This window comes from Betta splendens, chromosome 22, assembly GCF_900634795.4.
Source record: "Betta splendens chromosome 22, fBetSpl5.4, whole genome shotgun sequence".
NCBI classification, from domain to species: domain Eukaryota; kingdom Metazoa; phylum Chordata; class Actinopteri; order Anabantiformes; family Osphronemidae; genus Betta; species Betta splendens.
Genome location: NC_040900.2, coordinates 15,183,832 through 15,202,275, shown reverse-complemented (window position 1 = coordinate 15,202,275; position 18,444 = coordinate 15,183,832). Strand labels below are relative to the sequence as shown.

Genomic DNA, 18,444 nt, shown 5'->3' with positions numbered 1-18,444 from the left:
GTCATCTCCACCAATCAGAACACGGTTCCTTCAGTAGCTTTCCAATCACGGCGAGTGTTGTTGACAAGTCGGTCCCCTATACAGTCATGGCAGCCTCCGGTGAGGAGTTTGGTGTTGACTTGAAAGGTTGTCTGGAAATACTGTCAACATGCTGAACCTGACGATAAAGCGAGTAAGAATGAGTTTGTGTTTACTGTTTGAGCTCCTTTCATTCAGAATTATTTTAGTATTTCGTTCGTCATGAGTTCAGACGTCTTGTCTAGTAGCCATGTTTTATTTTTAGTGAAAAAGTGTGTCATACACTGTTTGGGTATAGTCAGATAAAAAAAAAACACATACCAATTAAAATAGTGCAATTCCCTGTATTGTACAGACCTGAAATATTAAAATAGATTATTTCCATTAACCAACCTTCTGCAGTCGATGTTAATATTTTTTTGAAAACTATAAATCTGCTCACATAAAGTGTGTTTCTTTTTCCATGTTTTATAAATGCTCCATCGAGTGAACAATCCACCACTGTTGATGTTTTCTAGCTGTCACAGGCCTTCAGGGAGGGAAGACTCTCTCCAACAGAGGTTTGCAGAAGCTGTCTGAATCGCATTAAAAAAACCCAACATCTCAACGCTTACATCAGCGTAACGGAGGAGTTGGCACTAAAGCAGGCTCAGGAAGCAGAAACCAGACTGTCACAAGGTTTGTGCATGCGTGCGTGCACGTACGTCAGTTTTTTGTGGAGTCCGGTGTTTGATTTTGCATTTCTGCAGGTGCCCCCAAGGGTCCTCTGGATGGAATCCCTTTTGCAGTCAAGGACAACTTCTGCACAAAGAATATTAGGACCACATGTGCTTCCAGGATGCTCAAAGGTCAGTCTTTCTTTCTTCAGGTATTGTTATGTTTCACTTTCTTCATTAATCAAGTATAAACTAAATGTTCAACTTTTCTACAGACTATATTCCACCATACAGTGCTACGGTGGTCCAGAAACTCCTAGATCAAGGGGCTGTTCTTATGGGAAAGACCAACATGGATGAGTTTGCTATGGGGTAAAGTCATTAGAGTGGTTGTCTCTCTGTTTACAGCCCAGCAGGCATTTCAACATTGAATCATAGTTGAACCAACGTCATAATTATGGTTGAATGACTATTGGATTAGGTTTTGATTCTGAAAGGTGAATTATGTTATTTCAGCGTCTTGCTGTCAACGTTAGCATTAAATGTTGTTTCAAGATTGCATCAACATCACAACAATAGCTGACATAATTTCAACCATATTTTAATGGTGAAGGTCAGTTTTGTGCCTGCTGGGAGAGTTCACGTTTTTGGAAGTCATTTTCTTTGTTTTTTCCTGCAGTAGTGGAAGTACTGATGGGTTTTACGGTCCAGTAAGGAACCCCTGGAGCTACACTGCCCCATACAGAGAGCAGTCAAGTGCAGCGCCAGACTCTGACTGGGTCATCTCTGGAGGAAGCTCTGGAGGAAGTGCTGCAGCTGTGGCCTCTCTCACCAGCTACCTGTGAGTGTTGAGTAATTTAAAGTAAATAATGAATTTTGTTACAAGACCAAAACATTACAAAAAAGGGTAATAAAGAAGGCTGGATATACCATTATATGCTGTTAGTAATTTCCTGATCATTTCACTGTAATTTCAGGGCTTTGGGTTCAGACACAGGTGGTTCCACTCGTAACCCAGGAGCGCTGTGTGGCCTTGTGGCCTTGAAACCAACTTACGGCCTACTGTCCAGACATGGTCTAATCCCTCTGGTCAACTCCATGGATGTGCCCGGCATTTTGACTCGCAGTGTTAGCGATACCGCTATTGTCTTAGGTGAGTTACAATCTATAGTTCTGTCCCATCTTATTACATCTGTTTTTGCTACTTTTCCTTGTCATTCTGCTTTTTGTTATTTTATTGTTCTCATCTGTACATATTTCCTTTTTAATATTATAGTATATAGGTATATACAATATATAGGTTTGTATTAATAATAATTAAAAATATTAAAATAGTTCTAATACTAGAAAAGTACTTAAATAGCTTAAAATGGTCAGTTTTCCATTATGCCATGTTTACAGCTGTTGATGTTTTTCCTAGTGTATATTATACTAAAAATAGGTGGCACTATTTTGGTCATTAGTAGTTTGCCTTGGCAACACATACTGTAGCCCAGTAAACTCAGTAATTTACATGATTGCTAATAAAGGCAATTCAACATGTTTATTAAACACCCAAGGAATGAGAAAAAATGAGAAAACTGCAAGAATAGACTTTTGGTGTCCAAACCAGGGATTTTGTTAAAATGTGGCACAGGTATTCTTCAAGACCTCGATGTTCAAGACTCAACAACAATTCCTGCCCCTGCCTCTTTGGCAGATTTACCAGTAGACTTCAATGTCAAGAACCTCTGTGTTGGCATCCCCAAGGTGAGTTGTTCTGAATTAAAATTGTTATCTTCTTAGTCTTTTCCGAATAAAGTCTGACACCATTATACCCATTGTACATCAGGAGTACCACGCCCCAGGATTGTCTGAGGAGGTACTAGCTCAGTGGAGTCATGTTGCTGACATGTTTGAGAGATCAGGGGCAAGGGTGGAGCAAGTATCTCTCCCACACACCCAGTACTCCATTGTATGCTACCATGTGCTGTGCTGCGCTGAAGTGGCATCTAACATGGCTCGCTTCGATGGCCTTGAATATGGTATAAATATTGAATATTTAATTAAATATACTTAACGTAGATAAAAACTATGTAATGTACATAACTGTCAGGTCACCGGAGTGAGGTGGACAGCTCAACAGAAGCAATGTACGGCTCGACCCGACATGAGGGCTTTAATGACGTAGTGAGAGGGAGAATTCTGTCTGGGAACTACTTCCTGCTCAAACAGTAAGGCAACATACTGGTCCTGAACAGAGCCAAGATGTCTTGTTTTTCTTGTTGTTTGCAGATTCAAATGCGCTAAACTAACACGATCATCCTCATTTTAAGGAACTACCACCACTACTTTGTGAAAGCCCAAAAAGTCCGCCGGCTCATAGCAAACGATTTTAAGGTGGTGTTCGACTCTGGTGTCGATGTGCTGCTGACACCCACCACCCTGACAGATGCATCCCCTTACTCCGACTTCACACAGGAAGACAACAGAACACGCAGCGCACAGGAAGACGTCTTTACCCAACCTGTGAATGTTGCAGGTACTACAAAGGAAGGCTGCCTGCCTGAGAGCAAAACGTGTTGTGTGGGAGGGTTCAAGAGCTGAGATAATCTGAATGCATGGATACACACTTTACTACTGGTTGTAAGGCCCACTCACTGGAAACCTTTACCCAAATTTACTTCAGCAAAGTTATTCTTATTTTTTCGGCAACAGAGGATCACAAAACTCAAAGTGAAATTAAAAAAGAATTTAAATATGAGAGCCGAAGTACGTCTCGCTGTTTGAGTTTGTTAATCTGTGAAAGCAAAAATCCAAACCATGGAATTGTATACTGAGTGGATTTGCAGTTCTGTAAAACCTTTTCACATTGGTTGCTTTTTAATGAGCGATGTTTTGTTTCACCCCAGGTCTACCTGCTGTCTCTATGCCTACCGCACTATCAAGACAAGGCCTTCCTATTGGCTTACAGCTCATAGGCCCAGCCCTCCAAGACAGGAAGCTGCTCAGTGTTGCACAGTGGATCGAGCAGCGCGTGGGGTTTCCCTCCATCAGTGACTATGTAGAGTTTAGTGAGAGCAGAACCAGAAGAGAGCAGATTTCAACTGTATGGTGATATGAAACAACTGCTAAAGTCACACCTTGCAGACACATATTGAACTTGAACATGACCAACTAGCGTTTTGGTTTTTGCTGAGGTTGGTCAGTGATTTGACCCCCTGATGACATAGAACCTGCACTTAGACATATGGCATTTAAATGTTCACATGCTGCTGTGGTTTATGCCTAAAGGCACCGTTAATGATTTTAACTTCTTCACTATTCACTTTCTGCAAAAATACAATGTTAAAAAAGCAATCCTTTGTTTTCATTTATAAAAGAAAAACCTCAAAGGCTTGCATATAACTTGATGTGTGAGAGAAAACAGCACATTAGCCAATACATTGTGCAGAAGATTTGGGCAACACCTTTGCATCACCAAAAATCCATGGTTACTGTGTTACCCAATACAACGTTGTTAGTCACCCAACCCATCGACTCAAAGCTGTTTTATCCCAAGCAGAGTCTACAACTAAAAATGTGTCTGCACTGATCATACATAAACCCACAGTTCCACTAACTCCCTGGGTCATTCCCTTCAGAAGGGGCTTCACTTGTTCCTTCAGTCAGTAGCCTTGGCTGTGTGTGGTTCTTACACCTCACAAAAATGTTCTGTTTCTGTTCATTCAGCCATTGTGGTAGTTTGTAGTCATTTGGTTTCTCCCTCCAGAGAATAAAGTAAGGGGAAATGTGTGTGTTCTTTCAGTTTTACAATGAAAGAACGCACATATGCTCGGCTAACCAGAGAACTACCTGTCACACAAGATGTAACAGGAACATACAGTAGGACAACTGCATCATCACACATGCATCAGTCTGTGTTCTACTGTATGTCTACTGAGCTCAAACTGAGACCCCCCACATAGTGTTTCAGTATGTACTCATCCTGTAGCCACTTCTGTTTACTGAGTAAATGCAAAATGACTACAATCCACTTAATGCAAAGGTTTGTATCTGAAATACCACACAAGTGAGCTTAACAGCACCATATGCATCCTGATGAAGCACAGATTTGCTAGAGACTGGAAAATGTGAAGAAAGAGAATAGCTAGTTTTAACTGATAGGCTCAGTGTTTGAAGTCTTAAGTTTTGTCTTTGTACAGGATGTGGTGAGCAAATTTTAATTTCCCTGACAGAACATTGCATGCCATGACATCAGTGCAATGAATTAAATTTAATGGCTTATTTCTCTGCATTCAAATGCAACTTCCTGCATGGCTTCATGTCTTTAGGCAATGTGTGAAAGACCTTCATTGCAGCCACAAAGTGTGTTGTCACGTTATCGCTCTTACTTACACAAATCTAATTGCTGGAGGTCGTTGGCGCATCAGCTGATACTCAGTCTCTCAGCGTTTCAAATTCAAATCGACTTCACTGACAGGACCAGTTACAGTAGCAGTAAATTGTACACTTCAATAAGGATCGTGAGGAAGGAATGTCAAATAGTTGCCATGGAACAAAATTGTGATGCATCTCAGACCAGTTTGTGTTTTAAAAGCACAGTAACATTTCACTAACCTACACTATCTACTTCCCTTCCCTTAAGCTCTACTTCTACAATTTCCAAATGTAAACTTTGAGCCTAGCTGAAGCAGGCTGATGTAGGCATGGCAGGAAGCCACAGGAAAGGTAACGTGACACCTGTTCCCTGTGATTGTCTTAGACTTGTTGATTAGCTGCAGTTTGTGAGCTGCTGTTTTAGAGTCTCCATGTATGATGCTGCAGCACATTCTCTCTCTGGGTGAAGGAGGCTGCGTGGCTCTGATGAAAGCTCTGGAGTGTCCTTCACCTTTTAACTCTGACCTTCCTTCTTTATTTGCTTCCCTTATGTGTACACTTCCTCCCCATTTTAACCAGCGAAAACATATCTAACCCCACATTACAGGTGTCATGTGCAGGCAGAGGGGAAATGAAATGGCCGAACAAAAACCTTAGTGGTCACACTTTGATGGTAAACTAAAGGAGAACTACTGTACTCACACTGGTGGCGTTAAAGTTTCACTGCAGTTCACTGTGGTTATTCCGCCAAGGCTGAATCACGGTGTGACATGTTTGAGGTGGAAGCCAAGGCACCTGATGAACAAGAGGAATGAATACGAGGCCAGATCGTGGAGCCAAGTCTACCTTGGACAAGAAGTAAACAATACAGCTTTGTCCCCTTGGGTTCTGTGTGTGTGTGTGTGTGCATACCCGTGGGAGGGGACAACAGCTCAATTCCAGTCTTTCCTTATACAGCTGCTTTGGTGGCAAAATCCAGGTGAATGTGGTGAATGTGGAAGTCTTGTTTGCGGTCACTTCAGATCAAATATATGCATCTAGAGGCAATCAAATGACTTGAGAGCAGATATCCCACCACCTCTGTGCTCCGAAGCGAAACAAGCAGATTCAGATGACTCCAGGTTCTGTTGATACGTTTAGCGATTTTTGTTGTGTAGAGTTTGTACATTCTCTAGTTTTAACTTTCAAACCCACTTAACTGAGGGGGTGGTTTAATTTGGTTTCAAATCTTTTGCTCTAGAAGTTAAAGACGTCAGAAATGCCTCTCACCATGAACAGCAGTTCTCATTAGCACGCATTTAACCGCTCTGGGTGGGGACAGTGGCCTCACCTCACCTCCTGTACCACAGGGGTTTCTCTAAACGGGACCCTTTCCATTCCCACAGGAATAAACACTAACCCTTTCTACCAAGGAAGCAGTCACTTCAAGCTGGACAGAATGTGTGTCTTAGTGCTGCCTGTGGTGAAGCGCTTGGTCAAAAGAGAGAAGTTTCGTTAATGGCCTAATCACACAATAGATTTGGAAATGCAGGTCATTATAGCCTCATTTGCACCAGAAAGCTAACTTCTTTGTGACGCAAGCAAAACACAGACAGTAGGACTTCATTTTAAAGCTTTATTATACGTTTGCAAATTAAACCTAAAATGCATAAAATTCCAATTTCTAGAATTTGTAACTTTTCCAAAATTCAGCAATAGACAGTATTCGTGGTGGTGAATTCTTAGCCCATTGAAGCAAACGTCGGCCCACACCTCAAAGCGACTCCAGTTTCCCCACGGACGATCCCTGAAAAGAGCAGCAGGGCGCGTCCGAGGTTTGTGCCTTAAAGAGCGCATCTTTCCAAACGCCGACTAGAATCCACAACGTGTTTGCAATGACACCTCTTGTTCGGCGTTGCGCCCCGCCGCGCCACTCGCGTGTCCATTGCAGAGCCACGCCGGCGCTCACGGCAGGCTGTGGAGCAGCGTGGCCCCCAGCGCCAGCGGCAGCAGCAGCAGCGTCACCGGCTCGCGCGTCCCCGCGACGTTCGTGGAGTTTTTAGTCGTCGTGGAGTTCGGGCTGGAGGTCGTAGCGCTCGTCGTGTTGTCGCCGACCACCTGCAAAGCACAGCAGAGCCCCGCTTGCTTACATGTTCTAAGACCGTAGGGAGAAACGTTAGAGCGCTTTAAGGCATCCAGGCTCCACGTGAACGCAACCGGAGTGTCATCGAAAGACTCCTTTACACTGCGTGGCGTGAAACCCCGCTAACGTCGCTACCCACTAAAGGAAGTTGGACAAACTCATTTTCCTCCACACGTAAACCCGACAAATGGAATCGAGCCCACCTTGAAACTGGCTTGTCTTTTCTAAGTTGGTATAAGGAAAGGTGTAGTCATTACATAAAGTTAGATACATTAGTCTGATGCGGCTCAGCTTGGAACGAAGTTATCCCTTAATTGGGGTTTTTAACAAGATCAAACCTATTTTGGCAGCTTGAACCGTTTATTTCCCTCCAATCTTGCTGCTCGAATATCGCCCCGATTCATCTAAAAGACAACATCTAAACTAAAAAGCAGCTGTTTTAGTACACGTACCTCTGATGCAAGGTGGACAGACAACAGGAGAACAAGGTAAACCAAACACAGCTTATTCATCTTCGTGTCTGTCGGTGAGCGAAAAGGGCAACTCCGTGAGATCTCGAGGTTAGAGAAGAAATGAATGAAACCAGAGCTGAAGTCGCTCACTTTATAATCCCGTGACATCAGCAGCTACTCAGCGTCACCTGTTTGCCCTCTTGTGAGTTGCGACTTGGGAGTAACTTTCCTGATTGACGATGTCATTAGTAATCTTAAAAACAAAAAAACGTTCTCTCTCTGAATAATATGCCATGTGATTCGCACTGGAGGACAGTGAGCGCTTCTAAACTTAGAATATACCTACTTCAGTTATATATGCTCTGCTGGGTCTCTGTCATACAAGATACATGACCTAAATAAACTTGACACTTCAACTCAACCACTGTCAAAACGGACATTGCGTTACACCTACACATGCTTTTGTGGTAGCTTTTGTATTAACACAGGGTTCCAATACACTATGCACCTGTATCTGGTTGAATATTACACAAATACTCAAACGCCAACACATTAGGAATATTTATTCTGAAAAAGCACTTGCTGCTTACTGGTGTCACATGAGCTCTTCCAGTCTGACAGAATTTGAGACGACCTGCTGAGAAATAACTGCCCACATGAAGGTGTGCAAGGTTTAGAGTAACGTCTGATGCTGGAATTGTTGCCAGCATAGTACAAAGTACATAGTATAATGGAGTAAAAATTTTGTAAAGTTTCCCATTGTAATACAATTGCTACACTTCTAAAAGTTCGTTTTTTCTTTGTCTCTATTTGTGAATGTACACCAGTAGAGACTGAGGAGAGATCATACAATTAAATATGCAACCCAAACACAGCACAAGTGGCATATGCTGCACAGTCATTTGAATATTATTAGGGCATTTGATTTATGGACGAACCTTTGGGAACACAATGTAAATTCACTGGAGACCAGTAATGATGATATCTGTACAGAAAATAAGCTTATACATTTTAATGGAAGCAGAAATTATCACTTTCATATCACTAACAATTAAAACTTTGAGGATATAATTTAATTTGGGACCATAAACGTTTATACTATGTTGACTGTGTCATAACCTATCCACAGTTTCAAAACTAAGAAGTGCTGTATTGAAATGATTGAAATCGTGAAAATAATTAATTCCATTTCAACCTTCATTTAAACTTGCACTAATTTCTTCAAGATGGATAAATAGCGTCCTCCAGAGGCCGCCTAACGTTACAACCTTAAATAAAACCGGGTAGCCTCGTGAAGTCCCCTTTGGGCCACCGTAGGTGTCCTTCCTACTATTTCTTCCGGTAGAAACACCGCACCAAGGAGAAATAAAGCCGCACAGAAACAAGCCCCACGTTTTAGCTTCGCTGGTTTTCTCGGCCACAGCCAACGCGCCTCTCCATGCTGCTGTGCCGGGTTTCGGCAGGAAGCCAGACGCTAGCGAGGTGGGGACGGGGCTCACAGCGGGGAGACGGCCTCCGCCGCGGGGCCCTCTCCTTCCTCTCCTGCCGTCGTCATGGCGTCAGTTCAGGCGAAGGCAGCGCTCAGCCCGAAGACTCGGGCTCTGCTCAGGGACTGTACCGGGACACGGTCCTGCTTCCGCGGACTGAGTTCCCTATGAAACTCAGCGGACAGAAGCTGCTGGACCGAGAACTGGAGATCCAACAGGTACGAGAACCGCCGACGTGGTTCCACCTTGTTCGTTGACAATCGAACCACTTTGAGTTCGTACGTCACCCCTTATCTTCTACAGTTACTTGAGTCTTTTACCGTTCGTATTAGTGTTTATTATATATTTAGTGTGTATATATACAACTAGAGTATTTGTGTAATCAGTGTTACAGCTCATTTACACATGCTGCTGTCAAATATCAGTAATTCTTCTCTGTCTATTCTGCATATTCCAGAAATGTGGATTTGCAAATTTATACTCCTGGCAACGAGAGAGAAAGTCCAAGAAGGAGTTCTGCATCCATGATGGACCACCATACGCCAATGGAGACCCTCATGTAGGACATGCACTTAATAAGGTAAACGCCACAGTATTGCTCTGATGTGTCTGCCATTTGCTGCTCATGTGATTGGTGAGGTGTGAAGTAGTTGGTGCATCTTGTCTGGTGCCTTGTATCAAGATCCTGAAGGACATTCGAAACCGCTTTGAGATGCTCAGGGGCCGCCAGGTCCACTACATCCCAGGCTGGGACTGCCATGGCCTGCCAATTGAGCTGAAGGCTCTGGGAGAGGAGGGGGCCACCAACCTGACTCCACTACAGATCAGGCAGAAAGGTAAAAGCGATTGGACAGGAGTATGAACGGGAGCATTGTTAGATATGCAGCTTATATAATGTCTTGTTTCTTCCTCATTGAGCACGAGAGTTTGCTGAGCGGGCCATAGCCCGTCAGAAGGCTGCTTTCCAACGCTGGGGGGTGATGGCAGACTGGGACCAGTGCTACTACACTTATGATGGAACCTATGAGACTGCTCAGCTGAATGTTTTCCAGGAAATGCATGACAAGGTATACTTTTCATACAACCGCTGCAGGCAGCAGGTACCGTAGAAGCTAAGAAATAAAACTAACTCTGACATTTGTTTCTGGCAGTAGGCTGGACGTGTTAGTTTAACATTATTGTCTCACTGACTTATTCTTCAGGGTATCATCTACCAGGACTATAAGCCAGTCTTCTGGTCTCCTTCATCAAGGTGCAGATTATTAAAATTCTATTTTTTTGACAATTTATACTTTATGCTGTGTCCATTAATCTTGTCTCTGTGTCGCTGTAGAACTGCTTTAGCAGAGGCAGAGTTGGAGTACAACCCTAAACATGTGAGCAGAGCCATCTACGCCATGTTCCCTATGATCAAACTGCCACTTAATATAGCTCCTGAAAAAGGTACTCACACAAACACGTATAGGTCATTCAAAGATTTATATGTCTGGGTAATTTTGACCTGAATGTGACATACGTCAATTGATGTATGCGCATGTGTACGTCAGCAGGTCTGGAACAGGTCTCTGTGTTGGTGTGGACCACCCAGCCCTGGACCATTCCTGCCAACCAGGCTGTCTGCTACATGCCCAATGCCCAGTGAGTATCCTGTGCTAAGTGACCACATTTACACCCTGGGGATTTTTAGGAGCTGTCAGACTCACCTTGTCAGAGCTCTCTGTATATAATAGGAGATGCTGTTTCCAAACAAAGCATCTGCTTTATTTATGTCCTGCATTTTGTTGGTAATTATTAAGATACATAAAGATACCAATGCTAATGTTTGTGCAGCCAACAACAATAGCTTATAATATTTGACGCAATTGCTTGTTTTGTTACATATCATTGTAACAAAAATTTAAAATTTAGGAATTTACCTAATAACAGATGATGTGTGAAATTTAATTTAGTGTGTAGGGTCACATTATAAAGGCTCCTTGCAGGTACTCTGTGGTGAAGAGGGCAGACAGCTCTCAGCTGCTGCTGGTTGCCACTGAGCGCACAGCCAGCATGTCTATACTTCTAGCCACACAGCTGGAGAGTGTGGCCACCTTCACAGGTAATGCCCCCAGATACACATTGTGTGTTTCCACTTACAAAGGTGACCATGTCTCATGGCTGTCTGCCCTAAGGCTCCCAGCTCGAAGGATGTATCTGCAAACACCCCACACTCCAGGACAAGCAAGTGCCGCTGTTGCCAGCCAATCACGTAACTATGGCAAAGGGAACAGGATTGGTCCACACTGCACCGGCTCATGGCATGGAGGATTACAGTGTGGCTTCACACTTTAAACTCTCAGTGGTACGAAATCAATGAAATCAGCTTTTCAGGAATAAAACAAAGGCTTTTAATCAAAGTGCTTTTCTTTTTTCTATCTTTAACAAGCCCGTCTGACTGACGTACTGTGTTTCTACCTTAGGACTGTATAGTGGATGAGGATGGTAAATTCACCAAGCTGGTTGGTCCAGAACTACAGAATCTATCTGTGATGACGGAAGGCACTGATAAAGGTACAGCATACTTATGTGATTCACTCAGTTATGGGGGGTTGTGTTGTTTTCTAGTGCATTGTTTTTTTCATCTTACCTCTATTTATGTGTGAATCTGTGTGTTCCAGTGATTTCCATGTTAAAAGAATGTGGAGCATTGGTGAAAGAGGAGCAATGTGTTCACAGCTACCCATATGACTGGAGAACGAAGCAGCCCGTTGTCATCAGACCCAGTAAACAGTGGTTCATCAACACAGCATCACTCAAAGACAAAGCCAAGGTAGGCTGGCCCAAGTTGGCTGTGGAAAAAGTGATGTATATTTCCAGGAGGGGTTTTAGTGTATTGATCAAAGATAAAAATAACAATGTGTGATTGTGCAGGATGCTCTGCAGAAGGTACATGTTTTGCCAGAGTCAGCAAGGGGCAGCCTTCTAGCCATGCTCGACAGAAGGACATACTGGTGCATTTCCAGACAGAGAAGCTGGGGTGTCCCGATCCCAGTATTTTACCACAGGGAGACCAGCGAACCTCTAATTAATAAGTAAGCTGATACCCAGGATGCATACAGTACAAGCGCACGCACACATTTGTAATAGGTATTCAGGTCCACAGTTCAGTTTATGTGCCTCAGTTTTTGCTTGGCATGGATTTGGGGACCTTATGTAATACAGATGACCTGCACTCAGTCTAGTCCCTTAATGCGAGTGAGTGCAGATTCTGTTTCCAAAACTGTGACCATAAGCAGATACACAGATATGTTATGAACTAACTGCTGTTCTTGTGTTTGGTCTTGTTAGACACACGGTGGCCCACATTGCACATCTTTTCAAAGAAAAGGGCAGTGACTGTTGGTGGGAGCTTCCTATTGAGACCCTGTTGCCAGCAGATGTGCTAAAAAAGGTCGGTGTTCTGTCAGTGTTGACACTAGGGGCCAGAAAACAGTTAGGTTTGGGCCAGAACAGCTGTCCATATCATAGTCAAATCATATTAACTAAGACAGAAACAATCATCTTATCTCACACTAATAATACTGTAATAGTATGTTTATCAAAGAAAACAAATGTACTTTCACAGAATTACTGGATGTAACTAGTGCTGGTTGTCACATTTGGTTATTCAATTAAAATGCTGTCAATCTGTGAAATACAATGACACAATTTTTTTTTTGTCAGTGACTCAGAGTCACTGAGTCTGATTGTCGGTGAAAAGTGAGCAGCACACTGTAGGTAATACTGCTGTGTTAAATGAACTTCTGTGTCAGAGCTCATTTCATGTTATCCACAAATTATTAGGTGGCCTGGTGGCTCAGTGGGCAGAGTGTTGGTCTGGGAAGCAGGAGGTATTTGAACCCAGTTGTTTCCACCAGGTGTGGCTAACCCTAACTCTGAACGCCCCATGTATGGCTGTTCGCTGTTCCTTCTGTGTATGGGTCAAATGCACAAAACAATTTCGCCTTATGACTTATCTTTATCTTAAATTAATTAAAGATGAGTTCAAAGCTGTTGACCACTAATCTCTGTAGAGCCATAATATCAGGTCTGTTGTGTGATTCTTCTGCCTTAATGGCCAAAAATACTGGGTGAGGATCCACATTTTATTTTATTTTATTTGTATTCCCCAGAGTAAAGCAGGTCCAGTAGCTGACTACATACGAGGAGAGGATGTGCTGGACATCTGGTTTGACAGCGGCACATCATGGGCTGCTGTGCTAGAAGGTACTGTACGTGAGAGTGCTGTCCTCTTGGACAGATTATACTAGGGGGAAGTGGTTGTTTTGTGCAGGTCGTCATTTGTCATACTGTTAATTTGGCTCTTGCAAAGTATTTGCATCAGTGTGCCTCGTCTCCAGCTATCTTTATTTATAGTAAACCTAAGCTTACTGCAGAAAATAATACTTACTATAACATATAGTCGTACCAATTGGTTCTTCTCCGCCTCTCCTCTAGAATCGGACCCTAGAGCAGATGCATATGTGGAGGGGAAAGACCAGATTGGCGGCTGGTTTCAGTCGTCACTGTTCACCAGCGTCGCTGTCAGGAACAAGGCACCTTACAAGTGAGTGTCATGTTTATTTAACGGCACTGAATTTGATCATAGAACATCATACGACTACATCACATGCAGAGGAAAATTTACTAATGATGTTTGAAAAGGAAATTCAGTGCTCTTCCTTGTTGACTCTACTATACTTCTACTACAGTTCACTGAGAAATATTGTTTCTATTTTACACTTTATTATTTGAGTTTTTTCCTGCATGTGTTTAAATATCTTTTTGATTAAAAATCTTTTTTTAATGATTGAAAGAGTTGAGGAGCTACTTTTTGAAAACATTTAGCATGGTGTGTCCAGCCCACTATTTAATTTTGTGTCACTACTCGCTAAAAGGTCAAATCATCAAGAGACATCATCATTGACTGCTGTGACAAATGCAAAATGTATGCACTCTCTATAAGATGATTGTTCATTTGAAGGAAATGCTAACCAAATTATGTGTGCATGTGTCATATATATTAAGTGGAATAGAAACAAGCTGTTGTGAGGTTCTGTTGGCTTGTTTCTGTGTGTAGGTCCCTGGTGGTCCACGGCTTTGCGGTCAGTGAGAGGGGAGACAAGATGTCCAAATCGCTGGGCAATGTCGTGGATCCTGATGTAATCATTAATGGAGGAAAGGTGAATCAGTGGGAGAGGTGGCAAGCTGAAATGTTACACTTCACTTCTCTATGGCTTTTAGACAGTGTTGTTTATTGTCTCGCAGGACCCCAGCCTGACACCCTATGGCGCAGATGTGCTGCGTTGGTGGGTGGCAGAGTCAAACATCTTTTCTGAGGTCCAAATCGGGCCAAGTGTGCTGAATTTAGCTAGAGAAAACATGAGCAAGGTACCAGTGCAAGAAGGCTCTGTAATAAACTTTAACCTTTACATTTGAATGATTATTCTCTAGTCTCCCTGTTCTTTCTCCTCCAGTTGAGAAGCATTTTAAAGTTCCTGCTCGGTAACCTCCAGGGCTTCGACCCACGTGTTCAGGCTGTGGACCCCAAACAGATGCACTATATTGATCAGTATATGCTGCACATGTTGCGCGAGTTCAGCATCAAGGTTCGTTTAAGGCAGAAAATGAATGTTGTAGAGTGAAATCCATTAAGTGTATGCCTGTGTTTGCGTTTGCAGGTCACAGATGCCTACAGTGAGTTTGATGCTAGTAGGGTCATCCGTACCCTTCAAGCCTTCATCACTAGAGACCTCTCCAGCTTTTACTTCAGCATTATTAGAGACAGGTGAAGGTTTTCCTCAACATTTAAACCTTGCACATCATGCTCTGCTCTTTGTCTCTCCCATTCATTCCTCTATTTCTGTATCCTCCAATCAGACTCTACTGTGAACCAGAGGGCTCATTGGGCAGAAGATCATGTCAGACGGCTTTAGAGGAAATTCTGGATGGAGTGACGAGATCCATAGCTCCCATCCTGCCACATTTGGCTGAAGAGGTCTATCTGCATGCGCCAGGACATGACGGTATGTTACTGTTGCTTTGAGTTGCTCATGGGTTTTGGGTAGCCACACTGGTGCTCATCTATTCAAACTGCTTCTGCAGAGGGGGAGACATTATTTAAAAGTGGCTGGATCAAAAGCAGCTCTGTGTGGCGGCGACCAGGATTGGAGGAAGCTGTTGAAGGGGCGTGCGCCATCAGGGAATCGTTCCTGTCTTCCATTCCAGGCAAACATGCTGCCCAGTATGACCTCACTATCGCCATTGAACCTGGTCTGTTATTTGAACTCATGGAGGTTAGTCAAATAGAAGACTTAAACTGATTTTTTTTTTTTTTTTTTTTATGGGGCGTTCAGGGATTTTTTTTATATGTGTGGAGCTACTAGTTGCTCATATATATCGATCGATCATATATACTGGTTGACAGAACTCCTGGTTGACAGAACAGTCGCCCAAGACTGCAGAATGTGACACACCAACTTGTGCACAGCCTGGATCGACTACAACAAAGCCTATGACTCAATGCCACATACATGGATCACTGAATGCTTGGAGCTACTATGGAATAACGCAACCATCAGCCACCAAAGACATCAGAATGTCATTCAGACTGGATAAGTGTGGTCAGATGGTAGCAAGAAGAGGAAAGGCAGCCAGGACTAAGGGGATAGAACTACCAGAAGGTAAGATAGCAGATGTGGAGGACAGTTACAAATACCTTAGAATCCCACAGGCAAATGGTAACCACAAAGAGGCCGCAAGAAGAACAGCAACCACCAAGTACCTCCAAAGGGTACGGTAAGTCCTGAGAAGTCAGCTGAATGGAAAGAACAAAGTCATCCAACACCTACGCCCTCCTGGTCATCAGGTACCCCGCTAGCATAATAAGCTGGCCAAAAGAGGCGATGGAAGCCACTGACATCAAGACAAGAAAGCTACTCACATGCACGGAGGGTTTCACGCCAAATCCAGCACTCTGAGACTGTACGCTAAGAGGAAGGAACTATCCACTCCTACTATCCAGGATAAAACAACTAAGCTCCATGAATACATCAGGAAAATGGCCCCAACACACGATGTGCTCAGTGGTTTCTGCTGCCTGAGGTATTCAGAGGAGGAACCCTCATGGAAGGACAAAGCCTTCCACCAGATCAATAGAGGCTGTGATCTACCACACCAGGCAGGACCGCACGTGCAGGCTGTGCAAAGATGCCCCTGAAACAATCCAGCACATAACAGCGAGGTGCAAGATACTAGCAGGCAGGGCTCACATAGAACGCTATACCCAAGTGGCCGGCAAGGTGTACAGGAACATCTGTGCTGAGTACAGGCTGGAAGTCCCAAAGTCTAAATAGGACACACCTCCAAAGGTGGTTGAGAATGACAGAGCTAAGATGCTGTGGGACTTCCAGACACTGACAGTGTAATGGCCAACCAACCAAAGGTTGACAAACAAGAGAACAAGGCTGTAGTGATAGATGTAGTACCAAGGGCTGAAAGAAAAGATAGAGAAGATGTGGAGGGTGAGGGCACAAGTGGTACCCGTGGTGTTAAGAACACTAGAGGCTGTAACTCCCAAGCTGGGAGAGAGGCTCCAACAGATCCCAGGAACAAAATCTGAGGTCTCTGTTCCTAGGACTACGCTCTTCTGGACAGCTAAGATACTGCGCAGGACCCTCAAGCTCCCAGGCCTCTGGAGCGGTCTTATTCCTACAAGCTTGTGTCTACCAAAGAAGGGGCGAGTGGGGAATTTATTAAAAAAAAAAAAAGTAAACTTAAGCATGTGCAAATTCAGTTATGTCAGCCATTAACAGATGTTTAGTACAGTGAACAGTGGTTATTTGGTTTTATCGTTCATTTGTACAGTATTATAAATGTATTGTGTGCAAGTTTGCTGAATATCGGTCCATTTCAAATATAAATATGCAGTTTAAATCTTTATTCCATGCTTGACTTCAGTCTCTCCAAGAGGAGCCATCCTCCACCTCTTCCCAGCTGGCAGAGCTGATGATGGCAGCGCGGGTCAATCTGACCAGTGAGATGCCCCGTGACCTGCCTCCAGATGCCCTGCTGACCCAAGGCACCTTCCTAATCAACCTGGAGGGTGAGGAACATCAACATTAAGCTAGGGACCTGATACTGCAAATGTTAATTGACTGGGATTAAAAGGATGGTGAGCTGATGTCAATAAACTCTTAGTTCCATTATACTAAACATTAGAACAGTGCAGAGCTACTGCTGAAGTTACCCAGTTCAGTCTTTGGTCCTAAATCAGGTTCTTTGTTATTATAAAATGCGCTCACTTTTAACTACTGCCTGGTTGTCTATCATATTTAAAGCTGATCCCGATGAGAGGTGCATAAAACACACATCACCCTGTGGTGGAAACATGGCTCTTGGGACTTGAAATATATCTTTTACCAGACAACTTTACCGTATTTTTTCAGTTTTAACATATTTTTGCTTCTTTCAAAGTTACTTATTATTTTGTCTCGCCGAATGTCACCATTCATGTTATGTAAAGCCTCATGATACTGGACTCACGGCTGAGCTTGATGATACGGGTTAAGGACAGCTTTGTGTTAATAAATGCTTGTACTTCTGTTCCTGGGGTTAATTTATAATGGGGGGGGGGCAAATTTCTTCCACCATGTTTAACATGTGATTCTGTCTTCAGGCGGTGTCATCTGTGAGGATAGTGCCTACAGTATCGCAGCGGTGCCCACATCTGCCGCCCGGTGCCCGCGGTGCCGTCGCTACACTGCTGAGTCAGAAGACTGCCTGTGCCCACGATGCAAATCAGCTGTTTCACAGTCTCACTGACTCGTTAAGCACCATGTGCCCATCACGATGTCCTCCCCCTCCGTTTGACTTTAGTTGCCCTTGCGAATTGAACGGAGAGCTTTTCTTTTACCTGTGACTGTCTGCTAAAAAAATGTAAAACAGTGTATTTAAAAAAAACTTTTGGCAGTGACAAATTGCCACTTAGCATTCAATGGTAATGGCCTAACAGCACAGAACTAAGCATACTGTATGTAATGTGAGTTTGCTTTTAGCACTTAAATATTTTGCCTAACCAGCACATGGGAACTATTAGTGTCATTACCTTTAAACTTGTTTCAAAATCGTTACTTACTATATACATGTTGGTTTTCAGTCTTGATGGAACCCAGATCAATAAGTTCTGATTTGTGTAAATGTCACTGTGTGACAACAATAGAGGGTTTATGTTCTGGGAAAACCTTTGGTATGATGCATTCATACCATGTAAACTATAAATAAACACTGTAGAATTTTATTGTGAAGGTGTGAATAAAACAAGTTGCCAAGAA

At 43.3% G+C, this 18,444-nt stretch overlaps 2 protein-coding genes and 1 long non-coding RNA gene across 7 annotated transcripts; 2 read left to right on the top strand and 1 right to left on the bottom strand.

The window, feature by feature from the left end:
- The first annotated feature begins 24 nt into the window (after positions 1-24).
- Positions 25-4,013, top strand: qrsl1 (glutaminyl-tRNA amidotransferase subunit QRSL1). The gene is made up of 11 exons (XM_029139541.3): positions 25-172; positions 537-696; positions 768-866; positions 950-1,046; positions 1,354-1,515; positions 1,652-1,827; positions 2,311-2,423; positions 2,506-2,698; positions 2,770-2,887; positions 2,990-3,195; positions 3,566-4,013. Exons 1-11 carry the CDS (start codon positions 149-151, stop codon positions 3,769-3,771), a joined length of 1,554 nt encoding a protein of 517 aa, XP_028995374.1. The 5' UTR covers positions 25-148; the 3' UTR covers positions 3,772-4,013.
- Positions 4,014-6,634: 2,621 nt separating this feature from the next.
- Positions 6,635-8,186, bottom strand: LOC114848124 (uncharacterized). Its single transcript, XR_003784359.2, has 2 exons — positions 7,608-8,186; positions 6,635-7,130 (listed from the first exon to the last, which is right to left on the bottom strand). It is a non-coding gene; the product is annotated as an uncharacterized LOC114848124 (long non-coding RNA).
- A 705-nt stretch (positions 8,187-8,891) lies between these two features.
- iars2 (isoleucyl-tRNA synthetase 2, mitochondrial) lies at positions 8,892-18,444 on the top strand. Of its 5 annotated transcripts, none has more exons than XR_008693542.1 (24): positions 8,892-9,312; positions 9,552-9,674; positions 9,777-9,930; positions 10,013-10,161; positions 10,297-10,346; positions 10,428-10,537; positions 10,642-10,732; positions 11,077-11,192; positions 11,266-11,435; positions 11,554-11,644; positions 11,752-11,903; positions 12,005-12,165; positions 12,422-12,524; positions 13,246-13,339; positions 13,571-13,679; positions 14,193-14,295; positions 14,381-14,503; positions 14,590-14,721; positions 14,794-14,900; positions 14,993-15,138; positions 15,218-15,408; positions 15,540-15,795; positions 17,072-17,216; positions 17,790-17,929. XR_008693542.1 is itself a non-coding variant. In XM_029138347.3 (23 exons), exons 1-23 carry the CDS (start codon positions 9,046-9,048, stop codon positions 17,933-17,935), a joined length of 3,033 nt encoding a protein of 1,010 aa, XP_028994180.1. In that variant the 5' UTR covers positions 8,904-9,045; the 3' UTR covers positions 17,936-18,444. The 5 variants fall into 5 exon arrangements, 2 of the variants coding, with proteins under 2 accessions (XP_028994180.1, XP_028994181.1); XR_008693543.1 differs by having other exon boundaries at positions 8,893-9,312; positions 10,645-10,732; XM_029138347.3 differs by lacking the exon at positions 15,540-15,795 and having other exon boundaries at positions 8,904-9,312; positions 17,790-18,444.